At 37.5% G+C, this 24,311-nt stretch overlaps 1 protein-coding gene across 1 annotated transcript in view; it reads right to left on the bottom strand.

Annotated features, from left to right (window-relative positions):
• LOC129712906 (2-oxoglutarate dehydrogenase-like, mitochondrial) overlaps positions 1 to 24,311 on the bottom strand; it is a 47,936-nt gene that overhangs the window by 2,981 nt on the left and 20,644 nt on the right. Inside the window, 17 exon segments of the mRNA XM_055661659.1 lie at positions 321 to 391; positions 393 to 476; positions 1,930 to 2,093; positions 3,404 to 3,476; positions 4,127 to 4,252; positions 4,826 to 4,897; positions 5,708 to 5,886; positions 10,240 to 10,367; positions 11,963 to 12,113; positions 15,524 to 15,652; positions 16,072 to 16,174; positions 16,769 to 16,921; positions 17,945 to 18,124; positions 18,225 to 18,353; positions 20,293 to 20,472; positions 21,476 to 21,566; positions 23,741 to 23,887. Of these exon segments, the coding sequence (XP_055517634.1) occupies positions 321 to 391; positions 393 to 476; positions 1,930 to 2,093; positions 3,404 to 3,476; positions 4,127 to 4,252; positions 4,826 to 4,897; positions 5,708 to 5,886; positions 10,240 to 10,367; positions 11,963 to 12,113; positions 15,524 to 15,652; positions 16,072 to 16,174; positions 16,769 to 16,921; positions 17,945 to 18,124; positions 18,225 to 18,353; positions 20,293 to 20,472; positions 21,476 to 21,566; positions 23,741 to 23,887 (2,160 nt within the window).

Here is a 24,311-nt window from a genome sequence, read left to right as displayed (position 1 = left end):
CCTGTAAAGGGGTTGACCACAACTGCACACAAATACTCAAAGTTCAGTGGCCAATTTTAATAAAACTGCAACATGACTTCCTTTCTCTCACACTCAATGCCCCATTCGATACTGCCTCAATGCCCCAGAGCATCATCCTCACACAAGTAAACCTCCAAGTGAGCTGGCAATTGGAGGATTGGGCTTTTACCCTACAAGTTGGGCAGCATACCACAGATACCAACCCCAAGGTTCATGATCCTGTTCTCATTATTTAAGCTTTTTCCTAATTATTACAAGAAGAAAATGTAATGTATATCAACATAAACCAAGATGCTTACCATACAGATTTTTCATAATGCAATAGTGTTTTGAATCGAGGCTTCACATAGTCATAGTAGCCCATGTTTTTTGTGCTCCTCTTGGCACCAGATAATTTCAGCATCAGGATATTTCCCAGTTTCCCTTTTCAATAGGTCAAATGGAAATGGGGATAACTGTAAACAGAATACATGATTACAGATACAATTCCAGGAAAATATTTGTCAGGAACTAATAGATTTCATTTCCATTCCCAACACAATGTAGAAATATGCATTCTGGTTGTTATTGAAATTTTCACATCAAAATATTATTAATGGAAAGTGTGTTCTCTAATGGATAGTTTCTTAGATAATCTAATGACTGATCAGAATGGTGACATGGAGAGTGCGTACAACATGTATCAGGTAAAAAAATCAAAGATTACAGAAAAGGAAACCATTTAAAACTTAAATTATTTTAAAACAATATATATCTTCCCAACAGCAATATGTATTGCATAAATAAAGAGGTTAGTACATTTACAAAATTGAAACTTGGCGGAAATAACGACTTTGATATTAACAAACAGTTTTACCCACCTTCGCATTACATGAAATAATAATGAAAATCCTTTAACAAGGACTAATATTTGGAGTTACAGAATATACTTTCATATGGTGGAATATCTTTTGGCATATGGCTAAGCCAACAATTGGAAAGACATGACAACAGACAGGTGATAGATATTCCCAGAGTCTAAACCATTCCCAATTAATTGTTTATTGCTAATCATTGACATTCCTGGGCATAATAATAATGTACATAAAAATATGATCACAAATTTACTTATTAAAAAGTTAAATTTCCGAACATAGATTTTGTGAAATTAACTATACTGCCATTTCAATCATGATGGTCAATCGATGCTGGAAATACAAAATAAAAATGCTAAAAATACTCAGCAGGTCAGGCAGTAGCTGTGGAATGGCAAACCGTGTTAATGTTTCAGGTCAAATACTTTTTGATGGTGGGAAGTGAAGAGAGACAATTACAAGTACGACATTACCTCTTCCCTTTCCTCTTCCAGGCACTCAAACAGCCCTACCTGCTGAAGCAGTGATTCATGTGTGCTTTTTCCAATGCCATGTGCTACATTCAATTTTGAATTGGGCATAGTTTAGCCTTCGAGACTAATAAATTTGACAACGGTAAATTGGCTCTTTCTGTTTGTATCAGATCTGGCCAGCTCTGCTTTAGGTAATATTGGCTTCATTTTTCCTCTGCCACTTGCATGGCTTGACCTGATGGGACATTTCCTACAACTTTGGAATTTACAGCTTTACACCTTTTGTTTGCCCTCCAACTACCCTCATTAACTATCCACCACACATATTCATCTATAGTTCATCCCCATGGCAACTCTAGCTCGAGCTAACCATCTATTTGCATCCTCTGCCACTTAAAACTAACTCGCTTTCTTTCTTTCTCAGTTCCAACGAATGGCTTTGACTTGAAATATCACTGGTTCTCTTTCCACAAACATTGCTTGACCTGCTCAGTGAGTGCAGCATTTTCTTCTACCGTTTGAACTTCACAGTATCAGAAGTGTTTTGATGTTCTCTCATTATGTTCCATCTCTGGATTTACCTGCTCCAATCTGATGATGGCCACTTCTTTTTCCATATTTCTGTTTATCCTTTCCTTTGCAAGCTCATAATAAATTTTGCCAGTGCAGAAAACCAGTCTCTTCACTTCATTTGGATTATCTGATGCAACCCCTGCGTCTGGGATGATTCGTTGGAATCTTGTACCTAGAAAATATAATATCGATAAAGCATTTTAAAATTCCCATGTGACAAACAACAGCTTCGATGCACAAGGTTCCTTCAAGATAAGTATCCCCAATTCAAAGATATCGTGCAATACGTTATATCTTCACACAGATCCAATACTTTTGAGTGAGACCAGGAAGTCCATTGTCCGGAGTTGCCCAGCTGTTATTATACTTAACAATATAATTAATCAAGTATCCAAGTACAGAGAGAATTAAAAAAAAATGGAATTAGTGTACACTGGAATTTGGTGGTTGACATAAATTTAATGGGCTGTAGAGGCAGTGTCCATGCTGTACAATTCTATGACTCTCATTGGTAAATGTGACTCCATTGTGCAGATTTGTCAATTTAAACTAAGAGATGATCAGTGATCTCTGACGGTTTCAGAGCAAAGGCTCATCGGAATCCAGATGACAATAAGTTCTACAATTGACTTGCGGGGCAAATATGTTAATTAGTGCAAACTTTGATAGGAGACTTGAAGGCTCAGGTGTTGGGGAGTGGGTCCACTGGACATAGAAGCATAGGCCATTTAATCCATCGAGTCTGCTGCACCATTCAATCATGGCTAATCTATTTTTTCCTCTCAACCCCATCCTTGGCAAAACATATCAATCTCCGCTTCTAAAGTGCCCAATAACTTGGCCTCCACAGCAGTCTGTGGCAATAAATTCCACAGATTCACCATCCTATGACTGAAGAAATTCTTCCCCATCTACATTCTAAAAATACATCCTTTTTTTCTGAGGCTGTGCCCTCTGATCCTAGACTTCTCATTAATGGAAACATCCTCTTTATATTCACTCGCTCTAGGTAGTCAACTCATTGTAGATAAGAGGTTATGAACACAATTTGAAAAAGTTTCAAGCGACAATCACTAATTTATGGTAAAAATGTTCTACTTTTCCAAGAAAAACATTTTGCGTTTCTCTAATCTTTTAAGATGTGAGGGACATGTTTTAATAGAAATCTGAACAGCAGCTTTTCATACACAAGGTGATACGTATGTAGAGCAAACTGCCAGACGAAGTGGTTGAGGCAGGTATAATAACATTTAACAGACATTGAGCAAGGACATGGATAGGAAAGGTTGAGAGAAATCTGGGACAATTGCGGGCAAATGGAACTCGCTTAAAAAGGCAGCATGGATGAGTTGGACAATGTCTTTATTCACGTTAATTAAGCCTACAGCAGAACCTCCACCCCAATATGGCATTCAAAGTTTTATAACTCTTTACAAAGTTATTTGCAAAACGTTGATGTTTTTAAATATTAAAATGAATTACCTGTAGCCATTTCATCAAAAGATGACTTGGCCTCGGGGTGTCTTAGCAAAGATTTTGGCGTGAAGATGATCAACTGAAAAAAGAGCACAAGTGGTAAATATGCAGGTGAAGCAAGAGATCAGGAACACAAAATGTATGCTGGATTTTATGCACAGTCTAACATACAGATGAACGCTTTGCAGAGATTGTCATGGTTTTATCCATTTATACGAGACAATGCTCTCCATACTGAAATAATAAACCGCTAAAGTCAGTGCAGTGTAGGTTTTGCAGGATTGATTCCTGAGTTGAGGGGATGTCCTAAAAGGTTGGCCTAAACTCGTTGGGAAGCAGTTTTTCAAAGAAGATGCCAAGTTGCTTATTTTAGATGGAGGGTCTAGCAACAGGGGGTGTAGTCTTGGGATAACTAAGGAAAAAAATATTTACAAATGCAATTATGAATTATTGGAATTCTCCACCTCAGACAATTGGATACAATCAAGGTTAGAGCACAATAGATTTTTTGACACCAGATGTTATAGTTTCCGAACACATGAAGAAGGCACGCAGTAAGCCAGAACCAAATGGTCCAATCTTGCTTAGAATTATGATTTTTAAATGAATCTTGAGTACAGAGTTAATCTTGCTTGTAAAATTTCATAACATACAGCATGCCAATCCCTTTAAAACATTTTAAACAACTTATGAAATTATAACTGAGGAAGTAGTAGAGGATTTTTATACCGGTTTCCTAAATGGTAACAGGATCTGCCTCCTCAACACATGAAAGTAGCTTGCTGGTGTGGAGCAGTTTACTATAATCCAGTTACAGTCAAACAGTTGCTTTACTTCAAAGTCTTCCGTATAACTCTGAAGAAAAAGAATTATTCAAAAAGTTCAAACAGCAATCATGTTGCAAAACATCTCAATGTTTTTCTGAAATATTCTCCACGTTTATTTACACCATCCTTAATCTTTGAAAATGGTAAAGCAATCCATGTCATTGCTACATGTAAACAAAGGGTTCTCACAGTGGTACATCAAAGTATAATTTTACAAATGGGATAAGCAGCGTGTAGACCAAAAGGCATGTAAATCAAACAAATGCCAAGTACTGCAAGTGACTACGCTGCCATGGAATGCCAGGCATAAATTTGAACGCCTTACTCTAAAAATAGGAGCACGTAAATTAAACTTCGGTAATAATTAATCAAATGCATTATTCTAAAAATGTGTAAATCAAGCACACGCAAAACACAAGGTGCCTTTACATACTTAAGCAACAACAAGTGCCACTTTCACATATTTCTACTTTAAAAAAAAGACCCAGAAGTAAAGGTACAGGAGCTGGTCAGTTTTTGTTGTACTTTTGTATTACTTTGTCAACAGATGTTGAGCTACAGAGCTTAAATAAAAGGCAATAACAGAATGACACATACTCACAGGATATACATCTGAATTTTCATTACTCATCTGCAAGAATCGTTCTGGTCTAGCTGAAGAATGCTCTGGACCCTGAAAAAAAATAATTGGAAGATTAATTAATTGCTATAAACAGGAACCTGACAAAAACTGACAGCTGTACAATGGTTCAAAGTGGGGCAAATTCTCAAAGCACCCAGAACTTAGTCCTGAACACAACAGATCCAATTTTTCCCCAAACTTTCCACGAGCGTTGAGAATGCATGCACAACTATTTTAAGCTATCCATTGACATACCAGAACAAATATGAGTGAATAATATTTTATTAACATGATCCTATAACAATAGGGACAGATTATTTCTACCAAGAAATAAGCATACAATTGATGTATTTTTATTTTGTACAATTCCACCATTTACTCTGTGACCAATATGCCTTTGGGGAACACTTTCATATGAAAGTCTCCAAATGCAAGAATTGCAAAGAGTTCTATTTGTAAGTTCACAAAATGGTTAAGTTTCATAGGTCTATTTCTGTATTCTGGAATATGCGAGATAAATTGTCAAATTAACTTAATGGACCATAAGTTCTCTGTTCTTTAAACTACTGTTCCTTAGCAGTTGTCATTAATATCATGCTGGAGAACTGTATAACTCGATGTCAGGTCTCAATTTTTAAATATAATGGAAGAATATTCCAAGAGGGGAATATACATTCATCTTAAATGAAAATTATCAAATAGCCCCAGTGCTTTACATTCCTAATTCATTTCAAAACATCCAAACATCCACCCAGCAGTGAAACACAGTTTTGAAAATAAACTACCAACAACCTGTGATACTTTTACCAAAGGACTCATCAATATGTATGTCTAGGTATGTACTGAATAAAGAATTCTTACCATCCCCTCCATTCCGTGGGGTAGAAGGAGCACAATTCCATTATTTCTGATCCACTTTGTTTGGCCCGAGCTTACAAATTGATCCAAAATGCACTGCGCTGTGTTGTAAAAATCACCAAACTGAGCCTCCCAACAGACCAGAGCATTAGGATTTGCCATAGCAAATCCAAGCTCAAAACCTAGGTTAGAAAATAAGTACAAATTAAAACAGAATGTGCATTTAAGACTTTTGAACAGCTGTAACAAAGTTACAAATCACCATGTGATAACTTTTAACTATTTGCTGTACTTTGTACAAAAAAAGAGAGCATCCTTACCAACTGCATCACAGTATGGTATGGCAACTGCTCTGTCTCCGACTGGAAGGCATTGCAGAGGGTGGTGAAAAATTGCCCAACGCATCACCGGTTCCTCGCTCCCCTCCATTGAGTCTGTCCAAAGCAAGCGCTGTCTGCGGAGGGCGCTCAGCATCGCCAAGGACTACTCTCACCCCAACCATGGACTGTTTACCCTCCTACCATCCGGGAGGCGCTACAGGTCTCTCCGTTGCCGAACCAGCAGGTCGAGGAACAGCTTCTTTCCGGCGGCTGTCACTCTACTCAACAACGTACCTCGGTGACTGCCAATCACCACCCCCCCCCGGACACTTATTATTATTTATTCAAATCGTTTGCTATGTCGCTCTTCAAGGGAGATGCTAAATGCATTTCGTTGTCTCTGTACTGTACACCGACAATGACAATGACAATTAAAATTGAATCTGAATCTGAAAAGGGGTAAAGTTTAAAGATGTGTATGGCAAGTTATTTTACATAGAGTGGTTGGCCTGGAATGCGCTGCCATGAGAAATGGGCGAGGAAGATCTGATAATGGCATTAAGAGGGCTAGACACATGGATATGTAAGCAATGGGGGGGATACGGATCATGAACTGGCAGATGAGATTAGTTTACCATGGCATCATGTTTGACATGGTTTTTGTAGGCTGTGGTCCTGTGAGGTACTTGTTCTATGTTCTACAGGGTAATGCTAATAGAGTTAGATAAGGAAAAATGATGTCTCAAGTGGAGCAGAAAAGACTGTTTAGGCTGAAGAATCTGGCTTCCTGCAATATATTCTGTGCAATTAAAAATTGCTGTTGAACTTACGGAAAGTTAGGTGCTGGTGATATGAATGTCTAAGAAATTGACTTGTTGACCATCTCTACAGAATCTCTGGTGATGAAACCAGGTTTGTATTACCCCCTTGCTTCCTCAGATCACCAACTAAAATATTTTTGTCTTGCTGATGTAAAGGGGTATGCTATTGCCCTGACTGCATGAGACGGTTCTAAATCTTGTTCCTGGTCCTCATTTTATCATTGCTGTAGGTCCGACTGATAACAGTGATACATCAGCAAACTTAAACATTGGGTTGGCGATGAATTTGGCCAAGGTGTACAGGGAGTCAAGCAAGGAACAAGGCACACAACTTGAGTGGCGGTGTTGGGGATCACGGTGGAGGAAAGATTATTACCAATTTTAATTAACTGAGGTCTGCCAGTCAAGAATTCCACATGCCCATTATAGATGGAGACCCACAGCCAAGGTCGAGGTCTACAGGTGATATGGTGTTGAAGAATGACCCGTGGTCAACAAATAGCATCCTGATGTAGGTGTTCTTATTGTCAATGTGTTCGGAGCTGAATAAACTTAGTGGCTTTCAAAAGTGACTGGTAACTGGATGCTCGTGGTCATGCCAATGGGCTGAACTAAAGTGCTCTGCAAAGCAATCATCCAATCTATTTTTGATGTCTCCATTGTAGAGAAGATCACAGGATGAGCACTGAATGCAGGGCACTGAATCAGAAGGGTCAGCGGTTCAAGGGTGGTTTTCACCACCTTCTCATGAACAATGAGGTGATGGGCAATAAGCACTATTCTTGGCAGTGATGACAAAATGCGAAAAAATAAAGGAAAAAGTGTTATTTTTACTGTATTGTGATTAAATTTGTTTATTTTCCATATTGTTGTGGTATCTGTTTTTATTTCTAAAAATGTTTCAGCACAGTGCATTACAAAAAAGTAAATTTGGAATTGAATCAAACTGAAAGTCATTTTGGAATCTTGGAGTCGGTGGAATCTTTTTTGTTCTTATCTTAGTCTCAAAAATCAGATGGAAAGTAAAAATAACTGAGTGTTATAAGAAAGTAACTCATTGTAACAGGGATATAGTTTTATAAACTGATGGTGGAAATAAATGCACAAATTAAGTGGAGTGGGAGTGAAGCGTCCAAGAAGCAAGGGCAGGTCAACGTTTGTCTTCGTGAGATTGCAGAAGCACAAGAGTACAACCATGAGAGCAAAGGTTGAATTCATTCCCCCGAGTATGGGGAGCACAGCAACATGGTGGGTATTTTACAATGGTGAAGACTTTCAACATGATATCCTGAATGAAAAGAATAGCCTTGAGAATTTAGAAGTCAAATCTCAAGTAAAAAGTATGATGAACTGATGTGTTTATATGATAAAAGCAGGGACCTTTACAAATATGTTATAAAACACATGGTGTCATCCCAGCTATACATTTTTAATTACAGAAAATGCAAAATACTTGCACACATAAGATACAGGATTAAATTTACTTATTCAAATGTGCAATTCTCATGTGGAAAATGCCACAAAGCAGCCAAAACCCAGCTGGCTTGCCTTTATAAGGCTCCACATTTATCGGATGTTAATTTAACCAGCTGCCTGTTCAACTTTGATCATACATGCACATATGAAATTGAACAAAATCAAAAAGAAATCATTCTCAAAAAAGAAAAAGCTGCAAAACTCTAGAGATTACAATACATGGGATCTGGAAATGGATGTACCAAGTCATGATCAGAAGCAAAAGGTAAACATGCAGCTCGTACATAAAACCTTACATGTGTGTCATCAAAAGGCAGCACTGTTGTTTTAAGAGAGCTCTTTACAATAAAACATATAATTCAATTGTCCATTGGCAACTTTAGAAAGGAAAAATGAAAGGGTGCCTTGTAGTTTAACAGGTCAGTTGCCAATTTCCATGGGTGTCCTATCAATAAAATTCATGCTTTGGCTGAATGTTGATGGATCTCCATCGGACAACAAGATAACACTATACAACTCTTTGTTTATGACACTTATCTCAAACAATAAATTAGTATTGGTTGTTAAGTAATCTATAAATCACGTTTTATTTCAACTTAGAAAGTGTTAAGGAAACTGGCTAAATGACAGCAGCGACTACATTTGAAAATTACTCTTCAAAGTATAGTACTGGCTACAATATGCTCAGACCATTCTACTATGCATAAATGTGTTAACATGTTTTGCTTTAATTGAAAGAGGGAAACATTATAAACATCTCACCATGTAGTAGTTCTGACATGCAATCACAACTAGTCACAAATATGGAATTTGGGTGGGAACATGGCCTGTTGAATGTTTTCCAGCAGATTCCCTTTGTAGAAACATATTTATATCATCTGCAATTTCCCCCCCAAAGTTTTCATATCCTTTTCCCCAAGTTTATCTCTGATAAACAAAATTCACATTGCCCGAGACCAAAAGCCAGACAAGTAGCCGAACAAAGAGGCAGTGGAAGAGACAATAAAGTTGTGAATTAAATTTTGAATTTATCCTACACTAAAATGGTTCATATCAACTAGCAACCTGGCATAGAATATGCAAGAATGTTGGGCTATGTAATTATTTAACATCACTGCTCCGGGAAATGAACATTTATTGCTAAATAAGAATCTCCACTTATTTCAAGGATTACGAAATCCTTACAATGTCAACTGGATTTGCAATTCTGTTACAGGTGAGATCATATGTAAACTTCAAACATGTCAACCATTGCAGAAAATACTCCCACTGGAGAACTTCATAAACCCAGATGCTCAATTTGCGTTCAACACCGACACGATAGAAAGCCTCCAAGTTGTGAACAGATGACAGTACTATAGAGGAACATCTGGAAACCCAACCATTTCTAGGTTTGTTTGCAATGATTTTTGTCTCGTGCCTGCTTATTTGATACACAAGAGAATAGAGGAAAATCCCATAACTCCAGTCTAATTCTGGTTCACCGAGTTAGTTTACTGTGTTCATGGAATTAAACATCAACAAAACAGTAAAACATATGGAAAATGTCCAAAAAAAAAATTGTTTGTTGAAAATCATTCCAACAGAAAACATTTGCACCAATCTGCACAGAAATATATACAGTGCCCTCCATAATGTTTGGGACAAACACCCATCATTTATTTGCCTCTGTACTCCACAATTTGAGATTTGTAATAGAAAAAAAAAATCACATGGGGTTAAAGTGCACCAAATATCAATAAACATGATTTACCATCTTTACAAAATAACAAATGGTTTTATAAATAAATTTATAACAAATGGTTTTTTTCTCATGAATATATGCAATCTCTGACTATGCATGAATTTTGTACAGATTGTCTTTACTTCATTTTGAATCTAACACTTGAAATAGCAAAGAAAAAATAATTTAACATACCCAAGACACCAAATTCTGAAAGCGAACTGTTACACACTGTATAAGGTGCTTGATTTGGCCACAAATGGTTCATTGGCACACAGGTCTTCTTATCTACCTCTTGATCATGTAATACATGATGGCGATGACTGTGAATGCAATAATGTTCGACTTTAAAATCCAGACAAATGCAAAGAAATACTGTAATAAGCAGCAAATGGTGTACAACCAAAATGCATTACTTCTACGTTGGATGTAATTCAGACGGAAATATGTTTCCTTGCAATCTTTATACACCAGCTACTTACTAAAAGACAACTAACAAACGAAAAGTATTAATTTAATCAATTCAAAAAGACGTTCTGTTCTCTCTAATAAAAATCAAAAATTGCAGCACTGGAATCACTTTGCGGAACACCTACGTTCAATATCCAGGAGTTTCCAGTTGCCTGTTACTTTAATTCACTATCCCATTTCCACTCTGACCTCTCATCTGTGTCTTCCTGTTATAACATGGCTTAGTGCAAGCTTGAGGAACAACACCCCAGCCTGCAGCACCCAATATAAAATTCACCGGCTGGAGGTAATTTGTTGTTTCTTTCTGTTTGTCTCAGGACTGGCTGTATTTTTTGCCTGTCATCCCCTTTTGTTCATTGTTTCATTCATTTGTAGTCTAGCCTCTGTGTAAATGGCCCAACATTGTACAGGCTTTACGATTTTATCTACACATGACACAGACAAAGGAGCTTAATTGCTTCATTACTTATTACTTATCAGGAGAATTGCCTTTATTCCACCCTTTGCTCTCTCCTACTTTCTTTGCTACCCAGAACAACGTGTTTTCCTTTTCTCAGCTCTGCGGCAGGATTCCAAATCTGAAGTGGTAACTGTTTATCTTTCCACAATAATGATAACTGCTGAGATTTTTCAGCATTTTGTTTTTATTTGCGTTCAATTTTAATCGGGGAAAAGTGAATGACCATGCCTAATTAAAATGTATTTTGTAGATGCAACAAACAGATTGAAATAATTTAGCAAGTAAATTTGTCTATTGTTCTGCATTAAATAACTTAAATGTGTATATTTTTCCATCTGGCTACAAATGGAATTCTACTTTATGTTCATCAAGTATCTGAGATTCCTTTACACTTTCTTGCAAATGTAAATGGAATTTTCACAATTATGCTTACAGCTCATCAAACATCAATCAAATTTAATTGAAAAAGTAAAAATAATGTGACCACAATTTAAGCATAAAAAGCCCGAGATTAATTTACTGTATGGTGAATGCTGACACTAATATACTAAGATTTCTTATAAAATAGCTAACAACTGATCCTAGAAATAAAAAACCTCAGATGTGTTTAATAACAGTTTTGTGAAATTTGCATATTTCAAAGCAGCATAAATTAAGAATTTAACATTAAATAAAATAATTTTTACCATTGCAGCATGGCTTTGGAATGTGTTACCCTTCATTTTGTACGTTCCAATAAAAATTACACCAGGACCATATTTAAATGACAATAAATAAATGATAGCTTCCAGTATTCATCAAGTCAGTGGACACACAACTGCCTCCATCTGTGTATCATGATATTCTACATTACTGAATTATAGAACACGAGGAATAGATTGTGACATGACCTTAGAGAGTAAAACCAGACAAATTATATTGACTGCTTTCTGTGAGATTAAATACAAAAAGGGCAGTGGACATGCTTGGATAACGCTATATGTTTACCTGAAGGTACCTCGTTCAACATCTTGTCCACTAAGCCTCACATGTATTCCTTCTTTCAGTAAAGAACCAAATGCCATGTACTCTGCCAGGGCCCAATCGACCATTTGATCCTTAATCATCTCTGCTCGTCCTTTCAAAATGCGAGACAAACCTGGAAAAAAAATTATACATAGCTCTTCAGATAATTAGCAAAATGTTCAGGAAGTTTTCAAAGCTATTGAGTCATCAATTTCATAAGGTTAAATTATTGTTTTATTTTCAACTAGTGCGTGATTCTCCTTTATTTGTAGGAGCTTGTTACTTGATTCAAGATGAGTCAGATTTGAAATCATATCCAAAAATTAAATGACACAAAATAGAACTTTAATTCAATACTGAAGCAGTGCAAGGCGGAACATATATTGTGTTGTGCAGAAGATTTAAAGGATCTCAACACTACCAACTGTACATACACTATTCACTCATTCTTTTGCTGCTTGCAGTTTCATGGTACACATTGGAAGCCAGTCGCAATTAACGCTGAAGAATAACGTATGCAATTAAATGGATGACCCAAGACCAGATTAAAAACCTGGAAACACAAGTCAATTACTTCTCCTCTGTAGCGCATGATGCCATTTTACAGTAAGTGAAATATATGCTAACCTCAAATGGGTGAGGTGCAGTTAAAATAGAGCACACATATTGTTAGTACGTGCTGTATTCAAGAACAGATGGAGAGTCATACTCATGTATGTCAAATTCCTTAAGGAACACTGAGCATCCAATTAGGAGATTTAACAATTGAAATGATAACTTTCATGGACACATGATCAATGGAGCAGCCCATGCAAAGCATTTGAGGTGCAATGACAGTTGTAGCTACACAACAAAATAATTCTTGTAACTTTTGTTTTAAATTGTAAACAAAGATTCATAAAATTTTGCACAATTATTTTTGAACAGGGAGTTCCAGCTTGGCTTGAGAACATTTTGTTATGCACATTAAGTTATATAACAAAATAAACAGCCGTTGGTGAGTAAACATCACTGTGAAAATTGTCTGTGCAAAATGTGCCAAATGATTAATTCATAGGATAATAGCTTTGCTCTTTACTGCTTCTGAGAACTGTGTGGCTCCTTTGGATATATATTCAAAATATTTATTTAACCTTATTGTTGGGTGCATAATTTGAGTATTGAAGAGATTGACAGTGCTGTACCCATAATCTTCCATTTTTCTAACATTGCTCGATTTCATGCATTAATTACTACAGCCAGTAAATTTTAGCTCCATAGCATAGACTCCTAAGCAGAAATGAAAACAAGATTTTTGTGCAATATTACCCCAGAGATTTTCTTATGCTATCAAACCATAATGGTTTCCTGTAAATAAATCTGTGATTAGCAGAATTGCACAGTCAATTACCACCAAAGATGGGTTGCTGTTTACATTGCCACCTGGAAAAATGTATGCACAGTGAAATGGGAACATTAATTTTATTGAACCTGACTAAACGTTCCCTTCCTTAAACAGAGTTCTTATTGACATTACATCACAGCTACTATCTCAGATGCACTGCAGATGGCCAACCTTTCCAAGCAAAGCTCAAAAACTTGCAATGTTAAATCAATATTGTATCTCTAACAACAGCACAAACAAACAAAAACTGTGAACCTCTAGATTTTTAACAGGTTTGGTTTCATTTTGACTGCTATGTAATCTAATTAGCCCACTTTTGGAATCAAGGGCGAAAACAGCAGTACTCCGTTAGCTTCAAAAGGAAGCTGCCTACAGAATTCTTGTGATCTCTGTGGCAGAGGATTCTATTTTTTCCCCCAGCATTGGTTGTTGTCAGGCATCAGTCCAGGAGCTGTAGGGCCACCAAGCCGACTGAGCAGCTCACGGGACACGAATCCTCACGGACAGAAAAGAAAACAATTTTAAATTAAGCTTTTAAATATTTTACTGTGCATGAGAAAAAGTTGGAACATGCACTTAAGATCAACGCCGGGATTGAAATATTAAGTCTCATACGTATTAAGGATTTTAATTTTTTAATTAAATGTGTGTGGAGGGTTTCCAATCCACAAGAGTATTTTAAAGATCAAGTTTATTGGGGCACGAGAAAACTTCTGAGCTTAAGAGGATATTTCAGAGGCACTATTTAATTTATATATTGTTGTTGCAATAACTTCTCCGTCTGTCTCCATTTCAGGTCTTAGATTTTTCACTGCAGCAAAAAACACAACATGGTCAAAACCGCTGTTGTTGTGGTCCGGCAAACTGACCATTGCCCCTCCCCACTGCTTTCTGCTTCCTGTCGGGACCACTTTCTCTGTGACTCCCTGGTTTGCTCTGACCCTACACTTCTTCCTTTGTCTCCATCCACGGACCTAAATGGCCCTTCCAGATGAAACAGATTCATCTTCACTTCCTCCAACCTCATCTGTTGCATTTGGCTCTCTCAATGAGGCCTCCTGTACCTTGTTGAGACTAAACACAGATGAGGCTACTGTAGAGCACACTTGAACAGTGGTCTTCTGGATCTCCCTGTTGTCATCCATTTGAATTCCCCTTCCTAATCCCTCATGGTCTGTCTGTTCTCAGCCTCCTCCATAGTCAGGGTGAGTCTGGGTAGGTGATAACTGGAGTGGGGTGTCTACAACTCAACTGAGACATTGAATTCTCCAATTTCTTGTAACCTGCATTGCCTCAGTCCATGTCTCTCTCCTTCTAAATACCCTGGTCCCCTCACCTACCCTGCTCTTCCCACTTTACCCCACAGCTCCTATCAGTGCATTTCTTTGCCTCCCATCCCCGCTCACTCTCCCACGATAATCCCCCACCCCATCCTGGTACTGCTCACCCCTCCCTTCCCTCTGTTGGTCCCAATTGCCACCATCCTGCCTCGTACAGTGCCATTCTTTACCGCCATTCCCTATCCCAAATTCTGCAGCCTTTAGTTCTCCACTTATCCCAGCCTCTGCTGCTATCTCCACCCTTTCCTCCCCAACCTGGATGCCATCTGCCAATCAACTCCTCTTCATCCAGTATCCATCTTTGACTTGCCAGTTTTTGCCCACCTCCTTTCCAGCACATCTTTTACTGGCTACTTCTTCTCTACGCTTTCAGTTTAGATGCAGTGTCCCAACATGAAACACTGACTCTCAACATATTTTATCCATGTACCCATCAGATTTATTTTAAAGGTTATTATGCTATCTGCCTCATCCACTTCCTCTGGCAACTTGGTCCATAACCCATCACCTTCTGTGCGTAAAGGTTTGCCCTTAAGGTCCTATTAAATCTCACTTCGCCTTAAACCTATGACCTCTGGTGCTTGATTATCCTACCCTGAGGAAAGTGTGCATTCATCGTATCTATTCCCCTTGAACTTTTACACGTCGATATAAGATACCCCTCAGCCTCTTGCGCTCCAAGAAATAAATACCTAGCCCGCTGAACCTCTCTATTTAGCTCAGGTCTTCGAGTCCTGGAACATTGTTGTACATCTTTATATAAAAAAGATTTTCATATACACATTCTCAGAAATACAGTTTACCAATAAAGATAGATACCTCGATGAATGATAAAATTTTCAACTGGCACTGAACTAGCTATATTCCCAATTTGATCCAGGACATCCTCAGAAATGCCTGTTGGAGGACAAGTCATACTTTTCGGTTCTCCATTCTGATCGAAGAAACCTGAGACAAAAATATGTTTTGATGATCATTAACCAGGCAGTACATGTGGAAAATTATAGCATTGATTGAACAAAAGATCAATTAAAACATGTTACAAGACAATGAGCCGCACCATTTAGCACAACATGAGTCCAGAAATGTTACAGCAAGGCAAGATCAATCCTCATCTTAAGACAGATAAATTATCTTTGCTGGAAATAATTAGAGGTTGTAATGAGAATGAGCTGATTTTACAATCTAAACTATAAAAGTCAATTTTGCTTGTTTATTTAAATTGCTGATTCACAAAAACGTGAGTTGCACTTCAATTGTGCCTATTTCGGCACTTCTGTCTCATATAGTGGTTTCATCTCCTTTAGAACGAGTCAATGATATGCTTCTACTGCCCTCACCCTTAAACCTTTCCAAATATTGCTCACCTGGCCAAGGGGAATCCAGCCACTCTTTGATTTGAAGAATTTTCTCATCTTTTGCTCTGGTGTAAGCTTCCTCACAAATCCTATCATAGTTTGCTACTTCCTCCTGCAAAACACATTCAAATACAGAAGATCACTATTCAGCGAGCTGGACTATTTGTAAATTACGTGGTTTGATGGATCACATTTTGTTAATCTGGAAAGAAATGCATTCAACCATAACCCGAATTCATAATTTCATTATAACTATTAACGACTATTGCAATGTTCATTTTACAAGTTCATAATCACAAACGCGTCACTGATGGCGATTATCATCTCAAAATGTTTCTGATTACCTAATGGTACTGAAAATTAGGAAAGCATGCAAGATAATTTTGTTTTATACACAGTTCCATCTCTAGGCCCTAACTACTCTAAGAAGAGATGCCATCTGAAAGGAGGTCAGGTGTTCATTGCAAGGACATACGTGGAAAAATGACATTTCCAGGAAGGAGACGATAATTCACGTCAAATTGTTCTGGCTAATTTGACATTTTCCAACAGCGAATACAAAATTACATTTTAACCAAAGTGCAGGCCTGAGTTAAACATCGTCACAAGAATGGAATTAAATTAACATACTTCAAAGCAAGAAAGAGCTCACACATATACCCAGCCTAAGATATCACCAAAAATTAGAGACATAAAATATGCAGACCTCAAACTCCTGTAATGTTAGAACTCCTTCTGATATCAATTGATCAGCATACTTCTTCACAACAGGCACTTGTTGTTGAATCTGTTTGTACATGAGAGGCTGTGTAAACATGGGTTGATCCACTTCATTGTGTCCCCTTCTACGATAGCAAACCTATCAGTGAAAATAAAAAGGATACAACCAAATATATCATAGCTGAAAGCAAAAGAGTAATAAAAAAATACAAATGAGTTGCTGATAAAATTGTTTCAAAAAGCCCATAATCAGCTTGCTAACATGCCATGCATTAATTACAGTATAAGGTGGTATAAAAAGCATTGTACACCTAAAATACATGTTTTAATGAATTTAAAAAAGTTGTTGCAATATATTCAATTCAATTTCAATTCTTACACTTGGAGAGGCAAGATGTATCACAGCCAGATGCAAGGTGAAGCTTTTTCATTTTTTTTCCATCTGTATTCTAACATCAAGGTACCTTGGTTTTGTGTTGCATAGATTAACCTGGTGCTACTTTCTGCTCACACAGAGCTCAGAAGCATTATCACATTCAATAACAAATTCCACCCAATCTTACTTTCATATTGTACTCTCCTGACTCTTCCTGTCTCTTTCTTACCATTTACATCTCAGAGTTCAGGTTATAGCCAATATCCATTACAAGCTCACCTGTATCTTTTCAATGCCGAACACCTCCGCTCGGTTCGTAATAACCAACCTGATCTCCCGGTGGCTCAGCACTTCAACTCCCCCTCCCATTCTGAATCCGACCTTTCTGTCCTGGGCCTCCTCCATGGCCAGAGTGAGGACCACCGGAAATTGGAGGAGCAGCGCCTCATAATTCGCTTTGGGCAGTTTGTACCATAGCGGTATGAACACTGACTTCTCTAATTTCAGGTAGTCCTTACTGTCTCCGCCCCTTCTCAGCTCTCCCTCAGCCCTCTGGCTCCTCCTCTTCCTTTCTTCTTCCCGCCCCCTCACATCAGTCTGAAGGAGGGTTTTGGCCCGAAACATTGCCTATTTCCTTCGCTCCATAGTTGCTGCCTCACCCGCTGAGTTCCTCCAGCATTTTTGTCTACCTTCGATTTTCCAGCATCTGCCGTTCCTTCTTAAACGGATATCTTATCATGTTTTCTACTATTCTCCCAATATCAGTAATACAATGTCATTAATTACCAGATCGATAACGACATCCTTATTGTGTGTGCTCCTCCACTCTGCAGCTACTTTACATACATAGATCACTGCTTCTGGGTCATCACCATTAACATGAAAAATTGGTGCATTCACAACACGTGCAACATCAGTAGGGTAAGGAGATGAGCGAGCCACACGAGGATCTGTGGTGAACCCAATCTATAAAAGTAACATATAACTTTCAGTACTGGCAATGGAAATTAATGCATTTAACTGGTCAGAAAATACTGCATATCAAGTAAAATGTGCCTTTTCGTACCTGATTATTGACAACTACATGGATTGTACCGTGTGTGGTATACGATGGGAGATCACTGAGATGAAATGTTTCGTACACAATGCCCTGGCCAGCAAAAGCAGCATCACCATGGAGAAGGATGGACATCACCTTTAAAGTTAAAAACAAACAACTTTGAATTAGTCATGATAACTCACTGTATTTCATGAAAAACCAATGCAATCTTCAGCCTTTAAAAAAAGGTACGAATTACTTAACCTGACATACCTTTATTAAAATAAAAACCTCTGCAGGAAGGGTCAAGGACAATGCCGCAGGAAACCTGACATCATCTTCAATAAACAAGCAACATGCAGGCCAAGCCAGTATTCATTTTGAGGGGAGGTGGGGGTGGAAACCCCCTTGTCAGTGACTATAGTTAACTATTCCATTGTTACTTCTAACTGCTCATAACGTGAAGTTCCTTTCCCCTATAGTCCTGAAGAGCACACGCAGCTGATCTGCTCCCTAGCAAGGGATAATGGATACATTTTTTCCTCAAATGATTTACTTCAATGTTCAGCAAAAAATCAAAGCCACCACTTGTCCGTTGATTACTTGGGTATTTGCAAAGCTCTTTAAATGTCAAAAAGATCAGCACACACATACCCAGATCATTAAAATATACTAAAATATTACCAAACATCATAATCCATCTCCCTCCAGTTGATACATCCGCTCAACATGACTTTCTGTTTTGTCCCAACTAATATCCGTTACAAGCCTATCTTGTGCTGTTCTGTACTATTCTCCCAGTTTCAGTAATGCAATGAGTCATTAAATACCAGATCAATAACGACATCTTTATTGTATGTGCTCCTCCACTCGGTAGCCACTTTACAGAAGATCTTTTGGTTCCTTTTATCCCTGCTACGTCCATATTTTTCCCTATCCAATTTGAGTTTCATAGGGTCAGCCTAGTTTTTACTTGATATATTAATCGTACCTTTGAATCTGGTAAGTAAAGCTCTTGCTAATCAAATACACGTTCTGACTTGACAATTTTTTAAATCAATAATGAGAGATCACACATCAGAATCCCCCTACAGGTTTCCCCTAGAAGTAGCATCAAATTTGGCAACTAAATTTATAAACATTAAACAGCACAGAATAAATCAGGCATTGCTGTCATATTAGCTATTATTTGACAATGTAATAAATTGGCATTATTTGGCTGCAGTAGTATATTCTTCCTGAATTATGATATTTTCATTGCAGTCTTGAAATTGTGATAAGATAGATTAATATGGCCTTTGGTTGTTGCTCATTGACAGTTCATGCAACAGCTTCCTCTTCCTTCCAGCACATATATCTCTTGTCCTACACCTGTGCACTAGCTCTGCAGACAAATATTTTGACGGAAAGAAGATAATTTCTTGAAATGAAAGATTATTTGAATAACCTGATAAGTTGTTTGGGAAATAAGGTTTTTTTTGTTCAATGTGATATTACCAACTTCATCAAATCAAAAATAATGAAGCATTAAACACATTTTCAAAAGACATTTGACGAAGGTCACTTACTTGCAGATGGCATTTTCCATCCATGTAATTTCCAAATCATTTAAAAATAATTTAATGTCAAATGCCCAAGTGAACATGAACAAAACATTTATTCTTTCTACTTTTGCAAAATATTAACAAATATATCAAATAATATTCCCAAGCTTTCACCCTAACCAATGGTTAAGTGTAGGCACTTCCAAGGTTATAACAGATTGGGAATACGAGTCAAAGAGACGGCATGTATTAAATTAAAGACGCAAAACATACAAAACATTACTAAATAGGAAATACAATAAAACTGCAGATGTAAGACACATTGTCTTCCCATTCAGTCCCCAGATGATGCCATGGCCTGCCAAGCTCCTCCAGCAATTAGCATTTTGCTAATAAATATTTGGATTCCATCTTTGAATTAGACTCCTGCTGCATGATGCTATGATAAGCCATTTTTAAGGATCGAGCAACTCAAAGTATGTTTAATTGAGAACAGTACTCTAAGCAAACAGCGAAGCTAATCATTTGAAACTTAAAAATAAAAAACTTACCTTTTGTCCTGTAGTGTCTCCACGATAAAACTGCTCGGCTTTGGTTTTACCCTGTACCACTGGATTGACTGCTTCCAAATGTGAAGGATTTGCCATAAGTGACATGGTTATGTGTTTGTTGGTTGTTCGATTGAGCCTTTCCTGATATACACCAAGGTGGTACTTAACATCTCCTGATCCCTTAATGATATAAAGATGTTTTGGTTGATTATTTTCTCACAGAAAACTATAGTCGATTAATCTTCAAGTAAAATAAGACCTCTCAGTATCAGTATCACACTGGAGACTGCTCAAAATTAACCCAAAATGTAATTACACAAATATGAACAGCATATTCACCAGTATAGCTCATATTTCCATTTGCCAACAAGAGCAGAGCATATGTTTCTAGTCAAGAACATTAGGAGGGATTTTCCATTTGATGTCCAACCAAACACCAAGAAGGCATACTAGATAAGGTATGCTGCTACCTATAGAGTTCAGAATATTGCACATCATGCAGTGACATTTTGGGCATTACATTGAATAAATGGAAACCTGGAAGAGCATAATATTTCAACCAGATATTTCACCTGGTAATTCATATTTGGCACCCATGAACCAACCTATACAGGTTCAGAAAGCATGCAGTTTACAAGTTTACATAGGGTCTAAAATGTCTGTTTTATCTCCACCTCATTATTCATAATTGTTCTTTCCTATTCATTTGATTTCCATTATGGGCAAAACATTGTTTTTACAAGCTCTTGTAACCAGACAGAGCTTAGTGCCTAATGGAAGCATTCTTCAGAGTCTGAAGAAGGGTCCCGAGCCAAAACGTCACCTATTCATGTTCTCCAGGGATGCTGCCTGACCTGCTGAGTTACTCTAGCACTTTGTGTCTTTCCTTGGTAACCAGCATCTGTATTTCTTTGTGTCTGCATATGTAAATCAAAATCTCTCTTCTGAATTTTACAGATTTAGTTTTACAAAATTTATGAATTTATTTTAAGCCAAAATATTAATAGAATGCAATACAGTATATGTTTCAAAGTCTTAACTGTCTTGTGGATTGCAGTATGTGCTCATTTCTTAAATACACTGTACAAACCCTAAAATAAAAGTGCTAATTTTGAAAACGTTAAAACCATATTTCAAATGAAACTGCACGAATTACATGGTATCCAACACAATTGATACTCACCTCCTCTGAAGCTTCCAATTTTGGGTCAAATTGGCAGAAAAGCTGTTCCAAATCCTTCCGAATCACATTAGCCAACACATTTAACCGGCCTCTAGAAAAGTTTTGAAATTGTTTAATGCATGAAAATGTTTCCACTAGAATTGTTCCAAAAATATTAGTGGAAAAAGATGATAGTGGAATTTAAAATCCAAATTCTAAGATACAAGGTCTAATAATCTTGAAAGCAAGGCATTCACAGAATTGCAGAAAGATTACAACATGGAAAAAAGGAATAGGCGATGATTCGGGACGAGATCCTTCTTCAGTCTGAAGAAGTGTCTCGACCCGGAACGTCGCCTGTTCCTTCTCTCCATAGATGCTGCCTCACCCGCTGAGTTTCTCCAGCATTTGTGTCTACCTTCGATTTTTCAAGCATGTGCAGTTCTTCCTTAAACATGGAAAAAAGTAATTTGTTGCATTCAAGTTTGTATCATTCTAAAGGTATTCCAACTAAATCCCTTCTGAATGCTCCAATTGAACCCACCCTTCCTCCTACTGCCAACAGTGCAGCCCACACCCTGATTGCATGTTGCATAAGAAAATTCTGCATGTTATTTTAGATTATTTTGTTAATTACTTTTACTCTTATGTCCCTAGTTCTTGCCACTTCAGCCAATGGAAATATTTATCTTTATCTACACTCTTCACGTGCTTAATTCAGGAAAGGCAGGGGCAGAAAATAGGAACTGCAGTTTTGAACCGATAAAATATTACAGAACTCGAAAGAGAATTACTTCACAGAATCGAAATTAAATCCAATTAGCTGGAATTATGATTAATGAAGGGGATGATTGTGTCAGATTTAGGAGCAACCACCCACGAATTCCTTCACATTTTCAATATTTTTCAAGAAAGTGTTAAAGTATTCCTACGTGAAATTACAAGTCTTGAGATTCCCGACAAGCATTTGTAAACACTAATATGGAGGAATCCAGAATGAACTCTGTGCCAGATTAGAGCTGTCACGTGAACAATATCCCTGCCAAACCAAAATTTTAAGTATTTGAAAATTATTTTGTTTCACGCTCTTCCAAATGATGCTTGATAAACTACTACCTATTTGGTTTGTCAGGATAATTAAAGCCCATAGAATGAAGGATCCAGGTTTGGCAGGGATACAAAATTGGCTTAGGTACAGCAAATAGACGGAAGGTAACTGACCATTTTCAGATTTCATGGAAATATATACAAGGACTAACACTCTTGAGTCTTGAAGACGGGCAGAGATTTGATAGATCATGAGTAATTCAAGAGGAACCTATGAATGACTGCAGGACTGAGGTGATAGAGAATAGAAGCAAAGAAAAAAAACCTGTGCAACAAATGATTACCACATGGAATGCTTTGTTTGTTGAGCTGCTGGAAACATAACAAGAAGCTTCAAAAGGGAATTTGATAGTTATGTGAAGAAGAAACATGCAGAGATGTGGAGAAAGTGAGGAATGTGTAACTATCTGAAATATTCTGATAAAGAGCTAACATTTTAATAGATTGGCAATTTTGAATTTTCTTTTTTAATTTTCCATCGCTAGATGTCTTTGTAACTTTTGCTAAACAGCTTTGGCAAGCAAAAATTATGTTATTCCAATTAAAAATGACAGAGGCATTGATAACATGCTTAAGAGTAGAAAGTTCTTCAGCATTAAAACTCCAATCAAACATAAATGAAACAGTAAAACCAATCCATTATTACCTAAATGAAAAAAAGCCAAAGTATTCACATTATAGAATTTTAAAAAATGATATCATACTCCTAACCCAATTACACTGCAAATTGAAAATATCAATTAAACACAAATAAGTTACTGCATTTGCTTAAATGAATAGCTGTTCTGTTCAACAATGCTGGTCACCATGAATAGCTGTTCCGTTCAATAATGCTGGTCACCATGAACAGAACAAAACTACTGAAATGACCATCCTGTGTCAACTGTATCACAACTATTGTTGTGATTTTTATTTGCCTGTGTAGTTAATTGCTTAATATTTCACTAGTTTATAATTCTGTTGGTAAGAGAAGGTAAGCAAACAAGTCCATTCACAAGAACCAAGCCTGGCCATAAAAATATGCAACAGTGTTTGGGACATTGCAACCCGTGTCAGCAATTGGGGAGAGGAGAAACATGGACAATCATCTTGCTCATCATGTATATTCCCTTAATGAGAAAAGTTGAAGATAAATTTGAGCAGCCACACAAAAGGCTTTATCAAAATGAAATGTCATACCTGTGTGGCATTCCCATGATTACATTGTCTACTCCCATTGAAATAGATACGTCAATGATGGTCTTCAAGGCAGGAATTAACACCTCACATCCTTCCACACCAAACCGCTTCTCAGAAGACCATTTTCTTGCGAGAAATTCTTCAAACCTTTTAACCACAAATGTTATTTTAATGGAGAAGCAAGGAACTGCAGATTCTCATTTACCAAAAAAGACAGTGTAACCCAGAAGGTCAGGCAGCATCTCCCGAGACCAGTCTGAAGAAGGGTCTCAACCTGAAACGTCACCCATTCCTTCTTTCCAGAGATACAGCCTGTCCTGCTGAGTTACTCTAGCATTTTGTATCTATCTCTGGAGAACATGGATAGGTGATGTTTTGGGTCAGGACCCTTCTTCAGACTAACTGTAGTTGGGGGGGAAACAGATCTAGGGGCACAGAGAAAATGAAGGTGAGGAATCCATCCACGACAGCAGGGGGGACGGGGAAGGACGATGACGACAATATTTTCGAAATAAGGAAGAGATCTCCAATGTCCTAGAATGGAACTCCTCATCTTAGAAGCAGATGCAGT

Source organism: Leucoraja erinacea, chromosome 34 (assembly GCF_028641065.1).
Source record: "Leucoraja erinacea ecotype New England chromosome 34, Leri_hhj_1, whole genome shotgun sequence".
Taxonomy (NCBI): domain Eukaryota; kingdom Metazoa; phylum Chordata; class Chondrichthyes; order Rajiformes; family Rajidae; genus Leucoraja; species Leucoraja erinaceus.
Note: the sequence above shows the minus strand (reverse complement) of the source record. Positions and strands in the feature narration are given on the sequence as shown.